The sequence below is a fragment of the Balaenoptera physalus genome (assembly GCF_965194825.1).
Source record: "Balaenoptera physalus genome assembly, chromosome: 12".
Classification (NCBI taxonomy): domain Eukaryota; kingdom Metazoa; phylum Chordata; class Mammalia; order Artiodactyla; family Balaenopteridae; genus Balaenoptera; species Balaenoptera physalus.
Genome location: NC_138897.1, coordinates 85,066,816 through 85,084,546, shown reverse-complemented (window position 1 = coordinate 85,084,546; position 17,731 = coordinate 85,066,816). Strand labels below are relative to the sequence as shown.

Here is a 17,731-nt window from a genome sequence, read left to right as displayed (position 1 = left end):
CAGCATCGCTCCAAGCTGTTAAGGAAACTGGATCATGGGGGCAGAGCAACATAGCAGAAGCTAAGCAAGTCCTCTAGTCAAGTTCAGGTCAATGCATCAGGTATTTATCAAGTGCATGTCCTGTGCTAGATGGGGCTACGGTAGACAACCAGGCAAAATGCAGTTTCAGCCTTCATGGAATTTGCAGACTAGTGAAATTTCTCTCCACAGTCTGCTGGCCACCCCATGTGTTCCCAGTTTCTTAGAGACCAGGAAGATTTAATTCCCCTCCCCGTCAACCATCTTCCCTTTCCAAACTCAGCTTTAAAGGCTATTTCTGCCCATAGCTAACAATACTGTACTGTGCTCTTTAAAGTGTGTTAAGAGGATAGGTTTCACGTTAAACACATTCTTGATCGGAGACGTATTACGGCCAGAGGTGTTAGTTTGTGTAAAAGTCCCCCGGTCAATATGTGTTAAGTGTTCCTACCTCAATCAAATAAAATAATATAGCTTTAAAAACATAAAAATTAAAAAATAAGGGATATGTCTGAGCTTAGGCCCACTGTAGTTACCTGCTTTATCAACTGATAACTTCCCTACCTAAACGGTGGGCTTGGCCAGCCATTTTTCTCAGCTGTTAAGGGTAGAATGGTCATGATATGGTCCACATACCATCAGCATCAGAATCCCGTGGGGTGCTTCAAAAATGCCGAGTCCTGAGCCTAGACTTACTGCATTGCCCAGGAATCTACACCCTCTTTGAACATCCCCACATGATTCTTTTGTACGTTGAAGTTTGCAACTCCCTGATTTGGGGAGATCTCATGGATGGTTAATTCAGTGGTTCTCAGCCTGGGGTGATTTTGCCCCCCAGGGGCCCTTGGCAATGTCTGGGGATATTTTTGGTTGTCGCAGCTGGAGGATGCTCCTGGCATCTAATAGATAGAGGCCTGGGCACTACTCAGCATCCTGCAATGCACAGGACAGCCCTCATCACCGAGAGGTACGCGGCCCCACTGTCAGGAGTGCTGAGGCAGGGAAACCCTGGGTTAAATCAACCCCACTCCCTTCGTGGATTAGCTCAGCAATGGGGATAGTTGGGAAATGGAGTGATAGCCAGACCCTGAGGACCCAAATTAATGGGACCTCCCACCCTGATAAGGGCCGCCTGACCCCAGCTGAAGAGCTTGAAGCCCCATTGTATTTCTACCCAAGACGGCCATCTGGTTTACCTAAGACCCAACAGTTCTTGATCAGATTTGAGCTCAGCAAGGCTTCTGACTCTCTCTTCCTTGTCCAGAGCGCCCAGCTTCCACCTGCCCCGAAATCCCCAAGTGCCCTGTATCCTGGTTGGCCCGGGCACAGGCATTGCCCCTTTCCGAAGCTTCTGGCAGCAACGGCAATTTGATATCCAACACAAAGGTGAGTCATGGTCTAGCAGGCACATGGTTTCTACCCCCTGGACCTGGGGAGGCCCAGCTGTGTCCCAGCATCCCAGAGGCATGGTGATGTCTTCTCTGCTTTGTGTCACTACCTGGGAACGGAGGGGGAGCATAGTAGTGACCAGACCCATGGGTGAAGTTTACGGTGTAATTCAAAGGACCTGTCCAAACAAATCATCCACACAGCCTGTTCCAAGGCCCGAAATTCCATCCCCAGAAGACATTTCTTGGACTGTTAAGATAAGACTCCCATCTTAAAATGTAAGCAGCCCTAGAAGGGGTAAGCATTAAGCCTTATCAAATGGATGTGTGTTCATGGGATGGTCCCAAAGACTGTAATTCAGGAGCAGGGTTTGCTGTGTAAGAAACACAACAGATCAGCTTTGGGAGGAGAGAGAGAAAAAAAACCACATTTCTGACATGCATTTAACAGGAATTTACTGAGCATCTCATGAATGCCAAACACTATTGTAGGCACTAGAGGCGCAGCAATGAACAAGACAGAGAAACAACTTAAAAAAAAACTTGCTCCAGTGGAACTGTCAGTCTAGTGGAATAGCTAACATTTACAAAGTACAGTTGACCCTTGAACAACATGGGTTTGAACTGCATAGTCCACTTATACGCAAGTTTTTTTCATTAAATACATATGTATAGTACTACACCCTCCGAGGCTGGTTGAGAATCTGCGGATGTGGAACCTCAGATACAGAGGAATCTCGGCTACAGGGGGCCAACTATATAGGACTCGAGCATCAGTGGATTTTGGTATCCAGGGCGGGTCCTGGAACTGATGCCCTAGGATACCGAGGGACAACTGTATTCACTATGTACCAGGCACAGGTCTAAGGTTTTACATTTACTTCTTACAATAACCCTGTGAGGTTAGACGCTATTGTTATTTCCATTTGGTACTTGGGGACACGGAGACATAGAAAGTTATGTAAGTTCCTCAGCGTCACACAGAGCTGGAATTTGAATCCAGGCAGTCTAGCTTCAGAGTTTGGGGGTTTAGCAGTACCCAGTGGTGGGGACTTTCCCAGAGCAAAGACTGAGACCCAGAGAAGAGAGGTCTGCTGAAGTCTGAACACAATTCACCTACTTCCCTCAGTGTGTGTGCATGTGCGTGTGTGTGTATGCGAGTACATATACCGCCTGCCCCAGGGTCCGTGCACCTCTACCCCTGTAGCACGTGCTAAGGTTCTGAGCAGCCCTGGCACCACCAGCTGCCCCCCCAAATCAGGCATCAGAGCTGTCGGTGACAGGAGATCTTCCCGGTCCCCAGGAATGAGTCCCTGCCCCATGGTCTTGGTCTTCGGGTGCCGGCAGTCCAAGATAGACCACATCTACAGGGAGGAGACCCTACAGGCCAAGAGCAAGGGGGTCTTCAGAGAACTGTACACAGCCTACTCCCGGGAGCCAGACAAACCAAAGGTAACCCCCAGCCTGTTCATGGTCCCCCCACCCCAGCCCAGCACACACACATGCTCTCCACACATGCAAATCCCGTTCCGAGAAACCCCCTCACCCTTTCTGAATTCTCCTCCGTGACATTGCTCTGAACTTAAGGAAGCACGGAGCATAAACATTTGACTTAAAATATTGAACAGCCCACGTTCTATGATGCCACTTACATGAAATATCCAGAACAGCCAAATCCATAGAGACAGAAAGCGGATTCATGGTTGCCAGGGGCTGTGGGAAGGGGGAATGGGGAGGGTACAGGGTTCCTTCTGGGGGTGATGAAAGGGTTCTGGAACCAGGTAGAGGGGATGGTTGCAGAGCACCGTGAATGTGCTGAGTGCCACTGCGTTGTATTATACACTTTAAAACACACATATATTTTATGTTATGTGTATTTTATCACAATAAAAAGAATTTTAAAAATTAAACAGGGAATTCCCTGACAGTCCAGTGGTTAGGACTCTGCACTCCCATTGCCAAGGGCCCAGGTTCAATCCCTGGTCGGGGAACTAAGATCCCACAGGCCATGCAGAGCAGCCAAAAAAAAAAAATTAAACAGCCCATAAGAGGCACTCCAAGTCAGAATGGACACAGGCCGCAGGACTGGAGCATGCCCCCGCTGGATCTTGGGGTTCTCAACTGGACCCCCAGGGGTGTCCCAGGAAAGGAGCCAGGAAAGCAGGGAGGGGGGCACTCAGAGGATCTGGGCAGCAGCTACTTGACATCTGGCATGGAAGTTCATCAATGTTTCGGTAGCAGGTACAGCCGTGCCGGAACGTACCAGCTGAATGTCGGGCTCGCCTGGGGGAAGTTTCCTGGACAAACCAGACAAATTCCCTGGAGGCTGCATTGTACACCCCTTGTGTCCACCTGACATTCTCTTAGCCCCCCTGTTATTCCAGCAATTCCTGCAGCAGCTGGCTTTGCCCAGGTGTAACCTGACAGCCCCTTCCCCGGCCCCCATCTCTTGCTGTCTGTCCTGGGGCTTCTCTGGCACCGCGGCATAGGACACCTGCAGTACCAGCCCCGCACCTAGAAGTGTACGGGAGTTAACACCCCCGGGGTGACCACAGGCCATTGAAGAGAGGAGCGGGTAGACGATGCCCCCCTCTGCGCCCCTCCAGGGGATGGCTCTGGGGGGCGTGCTGCATGATTCCAAAGAGGGTTCTCAGCAGAGGTGAGCTCCAGAGTGGGGGGCAACTCATCACACCCTCAGATCGGCTTTCCCTCCTCTCCTGCTTCACTCTTCCCAGTCCCCTGCATCACTGCACAAAATATAGACCTGCCCACAAGCCCCTGTGTCTGACTCCGCTCCCGGGTTGGTGGGGCCAGGGAGTGAGCTACACGGGATTGTCCTGCAGCCCGGCTCCTTCTCACTGGCCCTCCTGCTCCCTGCAGAAGTACGTGCAGGACATCCTACAGGAGCAGCTGGCAGAACCCGTGTACCGAGCCCTGAAGGAGCAAGGGGGCCACATTTACGTCTGTGGGGACGTCACCATGGCGGCCGATGTCCTCAAAGCCATCCAGCGCATCATGACCCAGCAGGGGAAGCTCTCGGTGGAGGACGCCGGCGTGTTCATCAGCAGGCTGAGGGTGAGTGATGGGCCAGCTCCTGGGATTCCTTTTCTGGCATCCAGCTTCCTGCCTCCTCTTCCTCATCCTTCCTGTCTCAATGACTAGGGGACCCATGATGACATCCCTGCCCCCATTTTCCCATTTATGACTGGGGGTAGAGGATACAGGTGGTCCCAAACCATAGTTGAGAGAGAAGGAAGGATGGTGGGACATGCAGGTGCGTGTATGAAATATGGTAGGGAGCTATGATGTGTGAAAATAACAAGTGGGTGGACCACTGGGTAGCTAGATGGAAACCATCCTAACCCAACTTTTCCTGTCCCCAGAAACAAGCTGCAGCACTGCTCTGTGCAGTTGTGCAGGTTGGGCACTGCACAAAAAGGTGTGTCCAAGGGGGGCAAGTGGGGGATGAAAGCCACCCCATGCTTGGCTCCCCAAGCAGTGCACCTTGGGAGCAGGGATGCCTTTTCCTAATTTGCACAAAGGCTAGTAGCAGCCCAGTAAGCAAAGTCCTAACTATGTGGCCAACTGCCCCAAACAGAATAAACTGAGTCCCAGGCCTCCACAAAGCTCCAGGGGTGATCCCATTCTTCTCCCTGCTTCCCTAAATGAGCAGTAATCAAACATTTTTTCAGAAGAAGCCCTTGCTCTAATTCTGATAATAAACCCTACTAGGTTAAAAACAATGACAACAACAACTTTCTGGTAGAAATGCCAGAGCTCCAAGGAGAGCTGCAGAGCCCTCACCACTCTGTGTCTTTGGTATGAGTCTTGGGAGACACTTTCATAGATTCTGCAAAACTCTGCAGAATAAGATTGAAAACCACCCCCAACTTAAAATGAATCCACTCTACAGATGGGCAACTTTCTTCAAAACCTTTGGGACCAAGGATGCCAGAACTTAATGCTCAGCGACACTGCCCTCTGGGATATTCTTAATGCCCATCCCTCAGTCCTGCCTCAGGAGCTCCAATGGCTCCAGAAGCTCCCAGATGCCACAAGTTCATCATCACTCGTGCTGTTTCTTGAGTTGTCTTTTTTGTTTGTCTGTTTCTGGGCAAGGCTGAGCTAAGATGCTCATCGTCAGAAAAACTCCTATGTTCAGAGAAGTCTCCACTTTGGCAACCGTGGCATTTCCTGAGTGCTAAGCGGGCACTTTGTCTTTTCTCCCATCTCTGCTGGTCTCTACAGGCTGTGATGTTTACACTAAACCCAGCCATGCCCAGATCTGAACTTGCAGGAACAAGGAGGAGGGAGGAAAGGGGGAAATGGAGAAGTTTCCACTGGACCCCCCTCAGCTCTTCTATCCTCAGAAGCCACAAAGCAGCAGCATGTTTCTGGATGGGAACAAAAGTGTTCTTTGCCAACTGGGCTTAGAGGCCCCGTGCCCTAGAGGGCAGAGGGTCTTGCTGAAACAGAGTCTTGGAGACCAAAGGGGTCTCTGGGGGCCCTGGGTTACACCTCGATTCTTTTTTCTTTCTTTTTTTTTCTGGCCATGCCGCAGGGCTTGCAGAATCTTAGTCCCCCAACCAGGGATTGAACCCAGGGCTACAGGAGTTAAAGCGCTGAATCCTAACCACTGGACCGCCAGGGAATTCCCTACACCTCGTTTCTTAAGGAACCGTCTTCTCTAGGAATATTCCATTCCAAGGTATCAATGTGTCTGCCCTTCTCCGCGCCCTTGGCTGGCATTTGAGGTCTGTTTCCTGGTTGTTTCTGTCCCCTAGGATGACAACCGGTACCATGAGGATATTTTCGGGGTCACCCTGCGTACATATGAAGTGACCAACCGCCTTAGATCTGAATCCATTGCCTTCATTGAGGAGAGCAAAAAGGACACTGATGAGTAAGTTGGCTCCATCCCTGGGCGGGCTGGGCAGAGCCCCGCCAGGCAGGGATGTCTGATTTCATTGACCACGGCTTTCCTGCAGTGGGGTCCCCAGACCAACAGCATAAGCACTACCTGGGAACGCGTTAGAAATGCAAATTCCCAGGCTGCCCCAGCCCTGATGAATCTGAAGCTCTGGGGTCAGGGCACCGAGCCGTTTTTTTTTACGACCCCTGGAGGGGATTCTGAGTTCCCCTCAAGTGTGGGGACCCCAGCTTTGGATGTTAACTTCCACCAGGCCGCCCCCAGTTGAGTGATGGCTCTCACCACTGCAAAATTTGTATTCCTCTTCACTGCTCCTAGCGTTTACACCACCTCCCTCACCCACAGAGCGCCGCTAGCATTCTCACTGACACAAATTCCAATTGATATTAATTTGACAATTCCACTTGTCCTCTAGAAATTGCTGGAAATGGTCTGAGGTACCACAAAACTGGGACTGAGTCTCACTATTTTAACCTTACATTAATGCCATGACATGTCACCCTTGATTGTAATCTCACTCCCCCCATTCTCTGCCACAGAGCACCTCGAAACCACCACCGTGTGCCCTTTAAATTAGGTGGGAATTCAGCTGCTTCGTTTTCAGTAGCCTAGGGCACACACACTCCATTTCTTAAGCAGCCCCATTTTTTTTCCCCTTGTGACAACACGGCGGTCTCGAAAACATACTTTGGTGTCCAGCAGGCTGACATTATTGCCTTGAAGATCACATCTCGTCCTGGTTTGTTGTGTGGGTGAGCAAGCATTCATTCATCTGTTCATTCATTCATTCATTCACTCAAGATGAGCCCCAGCAAGGTGCCAGGTCCTGTCCAAGGCACTGGGGCTGACGCGGAAGTGAAAGAGACAAAGCCCAGAGCTCAGGTGCTTTTCTCTGGGTCTGTGTAAGGAAACAGAGCAGCCTTTGCTCCTCTGGCACTAACTCCCTCCCCACTTCTCCTCCTACAGGGTTTTCAGCTCCTAACTGGACCCTCTTGCCCAGGTGGATGGCACCCCACTGCACTCGGCCAGGATGGCTGCAGGTTTTGTAAGCACGGACACTGCTGAACCTTTCCTTCGGGCCCGCACGTGGCCCCCGCTCTGCCTCTTGTCCTGTCGCCGTGTCCTGGCCCTCCTCTCCTGGGTTCTCACCTCTCAGTGGTTTCCTGGCCCTCTTGGGTTTTCTCCTTGAGTTTTCCTGCTGCAGTGCAATGCCTTCATAATCCGCAGTGGCTCTTACGAAACTGTTTCCCTCTCTCTCTCTTTCTGACAAGGGCAAATCACCGGTGCATGAAACCACTGGAACATGGCTGTGGTTCGTGTTAGGGTGTTTTCTGGGGTTTGCCCTGGAGGGGCTGCAGGGACCAGACGGAAGAGTTTTTTGAGCTGGTCCCTCAGCCGTTCAAATCCCCCTTGTCCTTTTTTATGATGGCGTTCTGGTCGTGCATGTGTGAGCGTGTGTTGGGCCTGGGTCTCCCTCCGTCCTCTTGCCCATGCAGGCATGTCGCCTGCAGACCCTCAGTGCCAAGAAATATGCCCCGGCCCATACTGGGGCCTCACACATCCATAATTAAGGGTCTGTGCTAGCATGCCTGAAACACTTGGAAGCGTCCTAATTGCCCTGGTTATATAGGGTCAGGGCATGGAGGTGGGGTGTGATGATCAAGGGGGAAATCTCCAATGAAAGGGGAAATCACTGAATTAGATGCATTTAGATGCTGGCCCCAGTTAGCGGAGCCCTTACTGGGAAATTAACCCATCTAATGGATTGGGCAAACCTGCTCCCCAACCCCACGCACCCCAGGATCAAATCAGGATCTCCTGATTTGGCACTCCCACCCACAAGACCAGAAGTAATGTTGTCCAAGGGAATGAGCTAGAAATAAGAATCTTACCGTCTTTGCCACCGGCTAACTTTGGACAACATCACCGGTCCTTAGTTTCCACTAATTGTAATGTTATGAAGCCAAAAAGTATGAATGGATCAAACTTTAAAGTTGTGGAGATTGAAAACGGTATCAAGGAAGAATATCACTGTTATTTTTTTATTCCCCCAAATGGGGCTTGCTGTTTCACCCCTGGGGATAAAGTAATGGAAGCCGGTGAAAGCAGATCGGTTGGAGAGGGACTCCGTCAAGAGGTATCTCACGGCTTCCTCTACAGGACCCCAGCCAGGGTGGGGAGTACCTGCCCTCATGCTTTTGGTCTTCTAAAAGAGATTCCCCCCAATTTTTAACCTGATAGGATAATTCTGACAAATAAATTATCCTCAATTCAGATCAAAAACAGGCAGGAAAGTCTTTGGTAGGAATCAGGGCAGGTAGAGTTTCTCCCAGGCAGATCTGAGAGAGTTCATCTTCTCAGAGGAAATGGGGTGGCAGGGTCGCTTTCTACACTTAAGTGCTAAAAATCAATGGTGAGCAGCACCCAGAGAGAGCCAAGAAGTTCCACTGACCCCCCAGGAACTGCCTTCCCAGTGCTGAAAGGCAAGCAATCAGCCAGTTCTGATCTTCCGTCTTGTTTCGTTTTGTCTTGTCCGACGGAAAGACAGCTTTTTCTTTCTGTACAGCACACGGGCATTTCTTTCTTGATGCTCAGTTTGGAGGTCTGCCAAAGGGAGAGAGCCCTGGCTCTCTCTGGAAGGGCCTTAAGATAGGGGGTGCCAAAGAGGTGTCCCCAGGAGGGGACAACCTTAGAGACTCTTAAAGACAAAGGGCAAACTCTATGTCGCCTTTTTCCACCCTTCCCGGCGGCCCCCGCTGGTATCGCATCCCTGGCACTTGGAGTTTGCCTTCGTGCCAGTTATGATTTTCCTGCCTGCCTTTTCCTGTTTCCTCCTGCTCAGGCTTCCATGGCACAGAGACCAAGCCCTTGGCATGCTTGGCCGACCCTCTCTGACCAGGAGGGAAGCCCATTCTAAACCCTTTCTTTCCTGCAAACATGATTCTGGCCAGTAGCTCTCCTCCCAGAGGCTTCCTTTCCAACCCTTTGAGCCTTTTGGAGATACCTCCTAAGATGTCACTAGCTCCCCAGGGACTGAACCACTGTGTCCAACCTCCATCATAGAGGAATTAATCAGTGCTCCCCTTTCCAAATCAAGCTTTATGCATGAATGCTTTTGCATCGCCAAATAAATACTTACGAGCACTTATTCCATGCCAGCCACCTTCTTCATATAGCCCTGCCCTTCTAGTAGCAGGCAGACAGAGAAGAATATCATCTTGCTTTATCAGGGAGTCTAAAGAAATGATTGCATCACCAGGATTCATCTTTCTTCCTGAGAATGATTATTTTGTGTTTTTTTAAGTAAACACCTTTCAACCCTCAACACAAGCTGCTTCATAACTCCTGGCTGGAGGACGGGAGATTGGTCTGATGTGTTTCTCTCATTTGCCAGAATCTCTGATACCAAAAGCCTCGCTATGATGAACCTATCAAGAGGCAGAGGGAGTGGAGCCCTGATTTCAGGTTCAGCTCTGATCCAGGGTGGCTAAATGCTGCTCTCTTGTGGTGGTTTGTAGTTCAGTCCCAGTAGCCTGCCAATTTTGGTGTAACAGTAGGTGAACAAAAATAGGGTTGCCTGGGCATTTGGGGGTCGCCTTAGTTGCAGGCCTCTTATTTCTCTTGCGCTCTCTTGAACTGGTCAGCAGTAGCTCCAACTCCACTTAACAAAAGTGAGTTTGACCAGAAGGGATGAGACATTCCCTGCCACAGGAAAACTGGAACAGTCATGTTCACCTATTGTCACTGTGAATTCTGTTCCTGTACCTCGTGTTGCAAAAGAAGCAGAAGTCGTTAAACTCCCTGAGAGGATACAGGTTTTCCCTTGGTTTCTGTGGAGTGAGACAGCCAGGTATCTTTGCTTTGGGGGACTGCTTCAGACCCACCAAAATGGAGTTTTAGAAGCAGACCTGAGTCCAAATGCTAACTCTGCCCCTGTCTCTGTAGACAGCTGTGAGCTGGTGACCTAACCTTTCCGAGCCTACATACCTACCTGTATCACAAGGTGGATTCAATGAGCTAATGCCCATAAAATGCCCAGTTACAGTACCTGGCCCATTATAAGCTATCAAATTTTGTTTCACTTAATCTGTATCATTTCTTGCCTCTCCAGTAGGCAGAAGGCGCCGTGGAGTGTACAGAGCAAAACACATTTCCTCTCTTATAGAAAGTTAGGATCTGGGATGCAGAGACACAATTCTTAGAATCTACATGCAGGTCTGGGGTTTGAGCAATGGGTGGAATTCCACCGGCAGGTTTGTGGAAAGGAGATTGCCAGGATGGAGGAAGGGAGAGGGGAAAGACATGGACGGGGGCATGCAGGGTAAATTGGGGCTGGCTTCAGACATGGCCCAGCTTTGGAAGGCTGAGGAAGGTAGGGGTACACTGCGGAGACAGGCAGGGAACAGACAGAATTTTGTCAAGGGATTTTGGCTTTATTTGGTAGGCAACACAGAGTCCTTAGGAGTGCTTTTAAAAGGGGAAAATAAGGTGATTTGGGTTATGCTTGGAAAAGAATGTTCTGGCTACAGCACAGAGCCTGGATGGCTGACCTGTTCAACTATTGGTTGGTTATTGCAGAAACCCAAGGCTTGAATGAGGGAAAGGGCAGATGTAGTGATAAAGACATTCCGGGGGTTGAATTACCAGGACCTGGACTCCCACCTGTTGTGGAGGATGAGAACAAAGGGAGAGTCAAGAGCGTTGCCTCTAGGCTGAGAAATGGGTCTCAGGAGAAAAAACAGGCTCCAAGTCAAGCTGAGTTTTCGGAACTGACATGATAGCCAGCTTCTCCCCGAGTCAGCAGGGTGGATCCTTCCAAGGTCCAGCTACGCCTAGATGGGCAGAAAGAGAACTGACCCCAGGCCAGTAGACATCGGCCTTAGAACACGGGATTTTCTTGCCAAACACACTCTCAGCAGCCCCCTGCTTTGGGCTTCCAAAAGGAGGTCAGGTTTTGCCCTAAGTCAGGTTTGCCACAGGTGAGATCCTCTGACCCAGATCATGGTGCAAACGGATCCTGCCAGAGTGGGCAAGCCGATGTCTGGACCCCCTTACCACTAAAAGGGCACTGGCCCTTTTAATTCATGCCATTAGGAAAAGCATGGACTTAAGATTTTAAGCCAGCCATGTTTCCTTGTATATTTCCATCACCCCCTGCCCCCGATCGCCAGCATGGCACTGTGCCCGCCTTACCCTCGAAGTCTTCTGTCTGAATCGGCATGTTAATCTGAGACTGTCTGCCGGTGACAAGGAAAAAGAAATATTAATCTGGGCTTCCCTTGGGACCTGCCCACACTCCCTGTCTTCTGCCAGCCCTCTCCTGCATCCAAATGTGCCATTCGGCTCAAGAATTACAGGCCAAGAGCTGGGATGGAGGATAAAGGATCTGAGAGGCTGAGGGAGTAACCATGCCCCCCAGGGACTCAACACAGATGGTCCCCACACACCTGAATTTGGCCTTTGGGGACTAACGCCAGCCTGGCCTCTCCTCTTTCTTCCACACCCACCCCAACTTCGGTCCACATGCCGGTGCCCGCCTGGTGGCACAGACACAATGATGTGTCTCAGGTGCGAAGACCCAGGTAAACTTTCACGCCAGGAAAGCAAGGGCTGTTTGGCGGTGTGGGTGGGGTCTGTTCTCTATTAATACTTGTCAGAGCCGCATGCAAGGGAGGTGATCGGGAGTAAATACGCCTCGGTATGTTTCTGAGTTTGTTGTGTCCTAGAACGTCTGAACGGTCTGAGCAAGCGGGGCATGCGTGTCTGGTCCAGAGCAGAGCCCGTTCTTAAAGCAAGTGGCCCTGACAGGCAGGAACAGATCTGCCTGAAGATGCAGCTTTCCATAGTCTTCTAGAAAGTGACGCCAGGACATCAAAGTGCCCAGACTCGGCTCCTAGGAGACTCTGGTCCAGGGTCCGTCAACCTCAGCACTGTTGGCATTTGGGGCTGGGGAATTCTTTGTGGTGAGGGCTGTCCTGGGCATTGTAGGGTGTTGAGTGGCACCCCTGGCCTCCAGCTACTAGATGTCAGTAGCAGTCCCACCCCACCCTCACAAGTCGTGACAACCAACTATGTCTTCGGGCGTTGCCAGATGTCCCCTGGAGGCAACAGAATCTCTACCGGCTGCCCCAGGCCTTCTCACCATCCACCTTCTGGAATAGGCAGAGCATTTCTCAGCCCGATGGTTTTCTCTCCATTGTCTGCCGCCAAGAACTTGAAGGATTTCAAGAGGGAAGGAAAAAGTATGGTTCCGCCAACTCCTGCCCAAGACAGAAGGATGACAGCGCCGATTCCATAAGATGCTGTGCCCTTGGCATCCAGTTCCGATGAAGACCCACAGAGGCCCAGCGCCCTCCCGTGCCCCCCGCCCCGTCTCCACCCTGTTTTCCGTGTTGTCGTGTCATCGCTGTGATCGTAAGACCCACTCCGGGCTCAGCAGTGGTTACCTGGGGGGCGCAGGGTGCGGGGAGGGGGTCGCCCTGCGCTGCTGCGCCAGTGGTGGTGGGTTTCCGTTCCTTCCGGGTCTGGGGAGCCAGGGAGGTGGGCCAAGCCGGTGTCACCTGTCACTGAACGCGCTGCCACAAGCTCGGACCTCCCCCTACCTCTGAGCTCTCAATGCTGCTAATCTCCGCCAAGTGTCCCGTGCGCTCCAGCACCTTCTCGAAGGACTGACGCCCGCCCCATGCTCTCTGCGAGGGTGTCCAGGCTGTGCTCGCCGCATGTTCTTCTTCTGTATAATTCTCATCTTCTAATTTGATGGAATTCAACAAAAGTCTATTTATGCCTGTTTGCATCATGGTCAAAATATTAAAAAGTGGACTTGACTCGACTGACCGTGGTCTTTTGTTTGATTTGCTTGGAATTTCTCACGTCTTTGCCCACTGCAGCGGGCCGGGTACCAGGAAGCCCAGTCTGAGACAGAGGCAGCAGGAGGCTGAAGGGGGGCGTGGGGGGCGTTCTTGGGAAGGCGGGAGGGGAAGCCTGAGCTGCAATGTTGTCTCAACAGAAACGTCAGCCAACACTGCAGGGAATTCTGAAAATGGCCTTCCAGAGCTGTCCCGATTTGGGACAAGAAGCCCTCGCTCTCTGCAGCAGAAGCCAAGCCCCAAGGGCATGAGGGCATTCCCAGCATCCAGAGGAAGAGCCGTTGACTCCTGACATGAATCTGGAGGGCACTTCTTAGCATCGTGTCCACCCTCCTCCCTGACACCTCTGCCCCCATCACAGCTGCATCCCTAGAAAGGACCCCCAAAGAGACGGGACCACCTTCCCCCTCAGCCCTTCTTCCCTGCACGACAACCCTGAGACCCTGAGCCTAGTTCCTGACTGGCTACAGACCCAGTTCCAAAAGGCAGAGACCTCAAAAGCCCTAAAAGGACAGATGAAGAGGAGCCGAGCCCAAATACCCTGACAGAGTGGCTACTATCAAAGGGTCAAGTGGGGCGTAGGCTTTCTCATGCCCTTCTGGGCGTGGCCATTTAGACGCTGGGGCATTTTGACCTTCACACCTATTTCCAGGTCAGAAAGCACAAACCATTCGATATTCAACCTTTTAAATTACAGAGTTATTTATCCAACAGCAAACACTCCCTTCACACGGTTCCTGACACCTCTGCCCCATCAGGGCAAGTTCAGCCTCAGGCCCAAGTTCAAACATGAGATGCAGATCAGAGAGGAAGCAGGAGTCAGGGGATGCTTCAGTACCCGGATCCACGCTGTCCTACAAAAATGAATTAAGATAATGGCTAACAGTTATCAAATGCCAGTCTTTACAAAAATACTTTGACATGTTACCATTGCTCTCCTCAATTTAAAACCTGGGAAACTAAGGCGAAAGCAGGTCAGCCAGTCAACATAGCCAGTAAATGTTAGATGTGGAGTTTAAGTCCAGACTGTCCGGCTCTAGAATCTGAATTTTTAACCACCACCTTGTTGTGGACCAAAAAAAAAAAAAAATGTCGTCTGCCATTTCAGTAAACAAAGAACGTTCCCTGTCATTCCGGTAAACAACTAATGTTGCCTGCCATCAAGCTGTCGGCCTCTGCAGCCCACCCCTCCCCCATGGCATACCTGGAAGGGGAGTCCGGATGGAGAAAAACAAGATACTGGCCCTAGATAGTTAAGATGCAAATTCAAGGAATAATTTCAATAAGCCCAGACTGTTACATCTTCCCATACATAGAGAAGCACTAAAATCATTAACTTGAGATAGCTGGGGGGTTTTATGTGTGTGTGACTAGCAGTAATCTTTTGATATGTGACTACATGTTTGTTTGGGTTTTTTTCAGCAAAAACGCCTATATATCCTGGCTGCTCCCTTACTTCTTTGGAACAGTTCCTCAGAGCTATCCGAGACGCTGCCTTCCCAGGCTAGAGTTCTCAGTAAGGTTCCACATAAAACGTAATTCTCAGCTTTCAGGTTGTGCGTTTTTTTCCAGTCGACACAGTGCTGCTGCTAAGAGACCGTCACAATTCAAATCCTGGTTCCTCTACTTCCTAGCTTTGCAACTTTGGATAAGTTGCCTAACCTCTCTGTACCTTCACTTCTTCACTGTAAAATAGGCTGTGATCATTTTGACTTCATTGGATTGCGATAGGATTAAATGAGTTAATATAGGCAACACACATATAACATGATGGAACAGAATGGAATGGAATGGAATAGAATAGGATAGAATCGAAGAGTCCTATACACAAGTAAACTAAGGTTCTAGCTCTGGTTCCTTCCAACTTTCTCAGCCCTTTTCTCTTACTGAAGCTCAAACAGCCCCATCTTTTTTTTTTTTTTTTTTTAATTTATTTATGTATTTATTTTGGTTGCGTTGGGTCTTCGTTGCTGCGTGCGGGCTTTCTCTAGTTGCAGCGAGTGGGGGTTACTCTTCCTTGTAGTGCGCAGGCCTCTCATTGCGGTGGCTTCTCTTGTTGCAGAGCACGGGCTCTAGGCGCGTGGGCTTCATTAGTTGTGGCTCGTGGGCTCAGTAGTTGTGGCTCACGGGCTCTAGAGCGCAGGCTCAGTAGTTGTGGCGCACGGGCTTAGTTGCTCTGCGGCATGTGGGATCTTCCCAGACCAGGGCTCGAACCCGTGTCCCCTGCACTGGCAGGCGGATTCTTAACCACTGCGCCACCAGGGAAGTCCAAACAGCCCCATCTTGATGCCATTTGTCAATTGATACTTAGGCACCGCGTTTCCCAGACCACCTGCCATCACGGGGGCCGCTGGTTTTAAAAGCCAGGTCCTGGCCTCTCCCCACACCTGCTCATTAGCGCTCGCTGGGGATAAGGTCTGACACCGCTCACGTTTTTAACCAGCTCCCCGACGACGTGATTCATACACACACTGGAGTTTTGACAGGCCCGGCCTCAAACGTGGCTGGGGACAATTTAACATTTATATGCATCCTGAATGGGGTGGCTTCTGTTGCCTGGCAACCAGGTGAAAAATCCAAGTTTACACCAAAACAGAACCTTCCCAACCACAAATCAAAAGGAGAAGGGGATGGAAAACAAGTAGGGGAGGAGGGGAAAAGGATTTTTGAATCGCTGCAGATCATTACAGAATATGGGCTTTGCAGTCAGTTAAATAGTAAAAATGTACTTCTTATTTTTTTCATTGTACCCTTGGCAAAATCGCCAAGGAAGCAAAAACAGGGAAAGTATTTACAATCAATATAGAGCTTAACCCACATCAGTAAAAGGAAATCACTTTAGCAATAGCCTCTGGAGGAAAATAAGATTAAGTTAATCAAATAGCAGAAGATTAAAACCAAAGTAATTAGTAAAGTGATTTTTTTTTTAAGTCTCAAGTCTTTTGTTATTACTAGACCTGGGAACAGGGTGGGAGGACAGGAGTGGGTGGTCTCCTGGCTTCTCGGCATCTTGGTTTTCTCAGCTAGAACTCAGAGTCGAGGTTGGAAGTTGATATTGGGAGCCCCACTCTCTCCTCACTAATTTACTGTTTCCAGGAATTTTGAGATCTTCCAGGGTGATGAGCCCCACATCTCATAAGGATGTGTTGGGGAAAAGAAACTATTAAATGCGAGAAAGCCTCTGAGACATACTATCAACTCAAGGTGTAGTATCTGTGGCATTAATTAAACATTAGGCAGTGAGTAATTGAATCAGTTTCATTTTGAAGGCTTTAAAAAGAGTCGCTAATGGGAATGCAGTTATTAGCAGAAAAGCCGCCAGCAATATCTGCAGGAAGAGAGACACCTGTTCCATGTTCCTCCAAGCTGGTGCTAATAGCATCACCTTCCTTGGAAAGCACACGCTGCCCCCAGATTGCCTTTCCAGAAACATCTCTCTCGGCCAGTCTCACCTTCGCTCAAAGGCATTCGGGGCCACCAGGGACCAGAGGGGGAAGACCAACCCCTCCGGCCAACACTCAGTGCCTGCTCTGGCCACAAGCAGCCTTTGGGTTTCTGTTTCGGCCACTGCTCCATGCAAAGCTTCACTGATTCGCCCCAAGGTCTCTAAACACAGCTTTCATTTTCCTTCTGGCTGGCCTTTGCTTCTGGCACACCCCCTACCTAGAAAGCCCACTTGGCCCTCTCACCTCTGCGGATCCCACCTCTATTGCTGAGAGCTGGACTCAAACACTGCCTTTTCAGGGAAGCCCTCCTCTACCCGCCAACTATACTTCCTGCCTGTACCAATCGCTTGGCATCGTGGAGGTACTGCTTTGCAATTGTGTGTGTGTGTGTGTGCGTGCATTTTACCTGCTTCTATGTAACTGTTACCTATTGCCACAATAATGCTGAGTAACAAACAGTCACAAAATCTCCCTGGCGTACTGCTTTATTGCTGAGAGGTTGGAGTCATGCTGCTATGAGCCAAGGAATTCAAATAGCCTCTACAAGCTGGGAAAGGCCAAGAACTGATTTTCACCCAGGGCCTCCAGAAGGAACAACACAGCTCTCCTGATGTCTTGATTTTAGCCTCGTAAGACCCATTTGAGACTTCTGACATCCAGAGCCATAAGATCATACATTCATGTTGTTTTAAGCCCCTAAGTTGTGGTAATTTGTTATGGCAGCAATAGAAAAGTAAAATCTGTATTTAATCTGTATTGATTTCTTATTGCTACTGCTCCAGGGAAGAATCCATTTCCTTATGCTTTCCAGCTTTTAGACGCTGCCCACATTTCTTGGCTTACGGCCCAGCATCACTCCAACCTCTGTATCCATCATCACATCCCCTCTCTCTGACTTTGACTCTCCTGTTTTCCTCTTATAAGGACCCTTGTGATTACATTGAGCCCACAAGATCGTAGAGGATAATCTCTGCATCTCAAGATTTCTAACTTAATTACATCTGCAAAGTCCCTTTTGCCATGTAAGATACCTGTGATATTGTGGTTTATAATAAGAACGATATATTTGGTCTTGGTCCTATT

At 50.0% G+C, this 17,731-nt stretch overlaps 1 protein-coding gene across 5 annotated transcripts in view; it reads left to right on the top strand.

The window, feature by feature from the left end:
* The window catches only part of NOS1 (nitric oxide synthase 1), a 198,683-nt gene extending 185,518 nt beyond the window's left edge, over positions 1–13,165 (top strand). For 3 of the 5 annotated variants that reach the window (XM_082416753.1, XM_082416750.1, XM_082416751.1), the window contains 5 exons: positions 1,283–1,404; positions 2,710–2,858; positions 4,287–4,481; positions 6,191–6,309; positions 7,303–13,165. In XM_082416753.1, the coding sequence (XP_082272879.1) occupies positions 1,283–1,404; positions 2,710–2,858; positions 4,287–4,481; positions 6,191–6,309; positions 7,303–7,318 (601 nt within the window). In that variant the 3' untranslated portion in view covers positions 7,319–13,165. The other 2 variants (XM_082416754.1, XM_082416752.1) reach the window with 1 other exon arrangement.
* Positions 13,166–17,731: the final 4,566 nt, after the last annotated feature.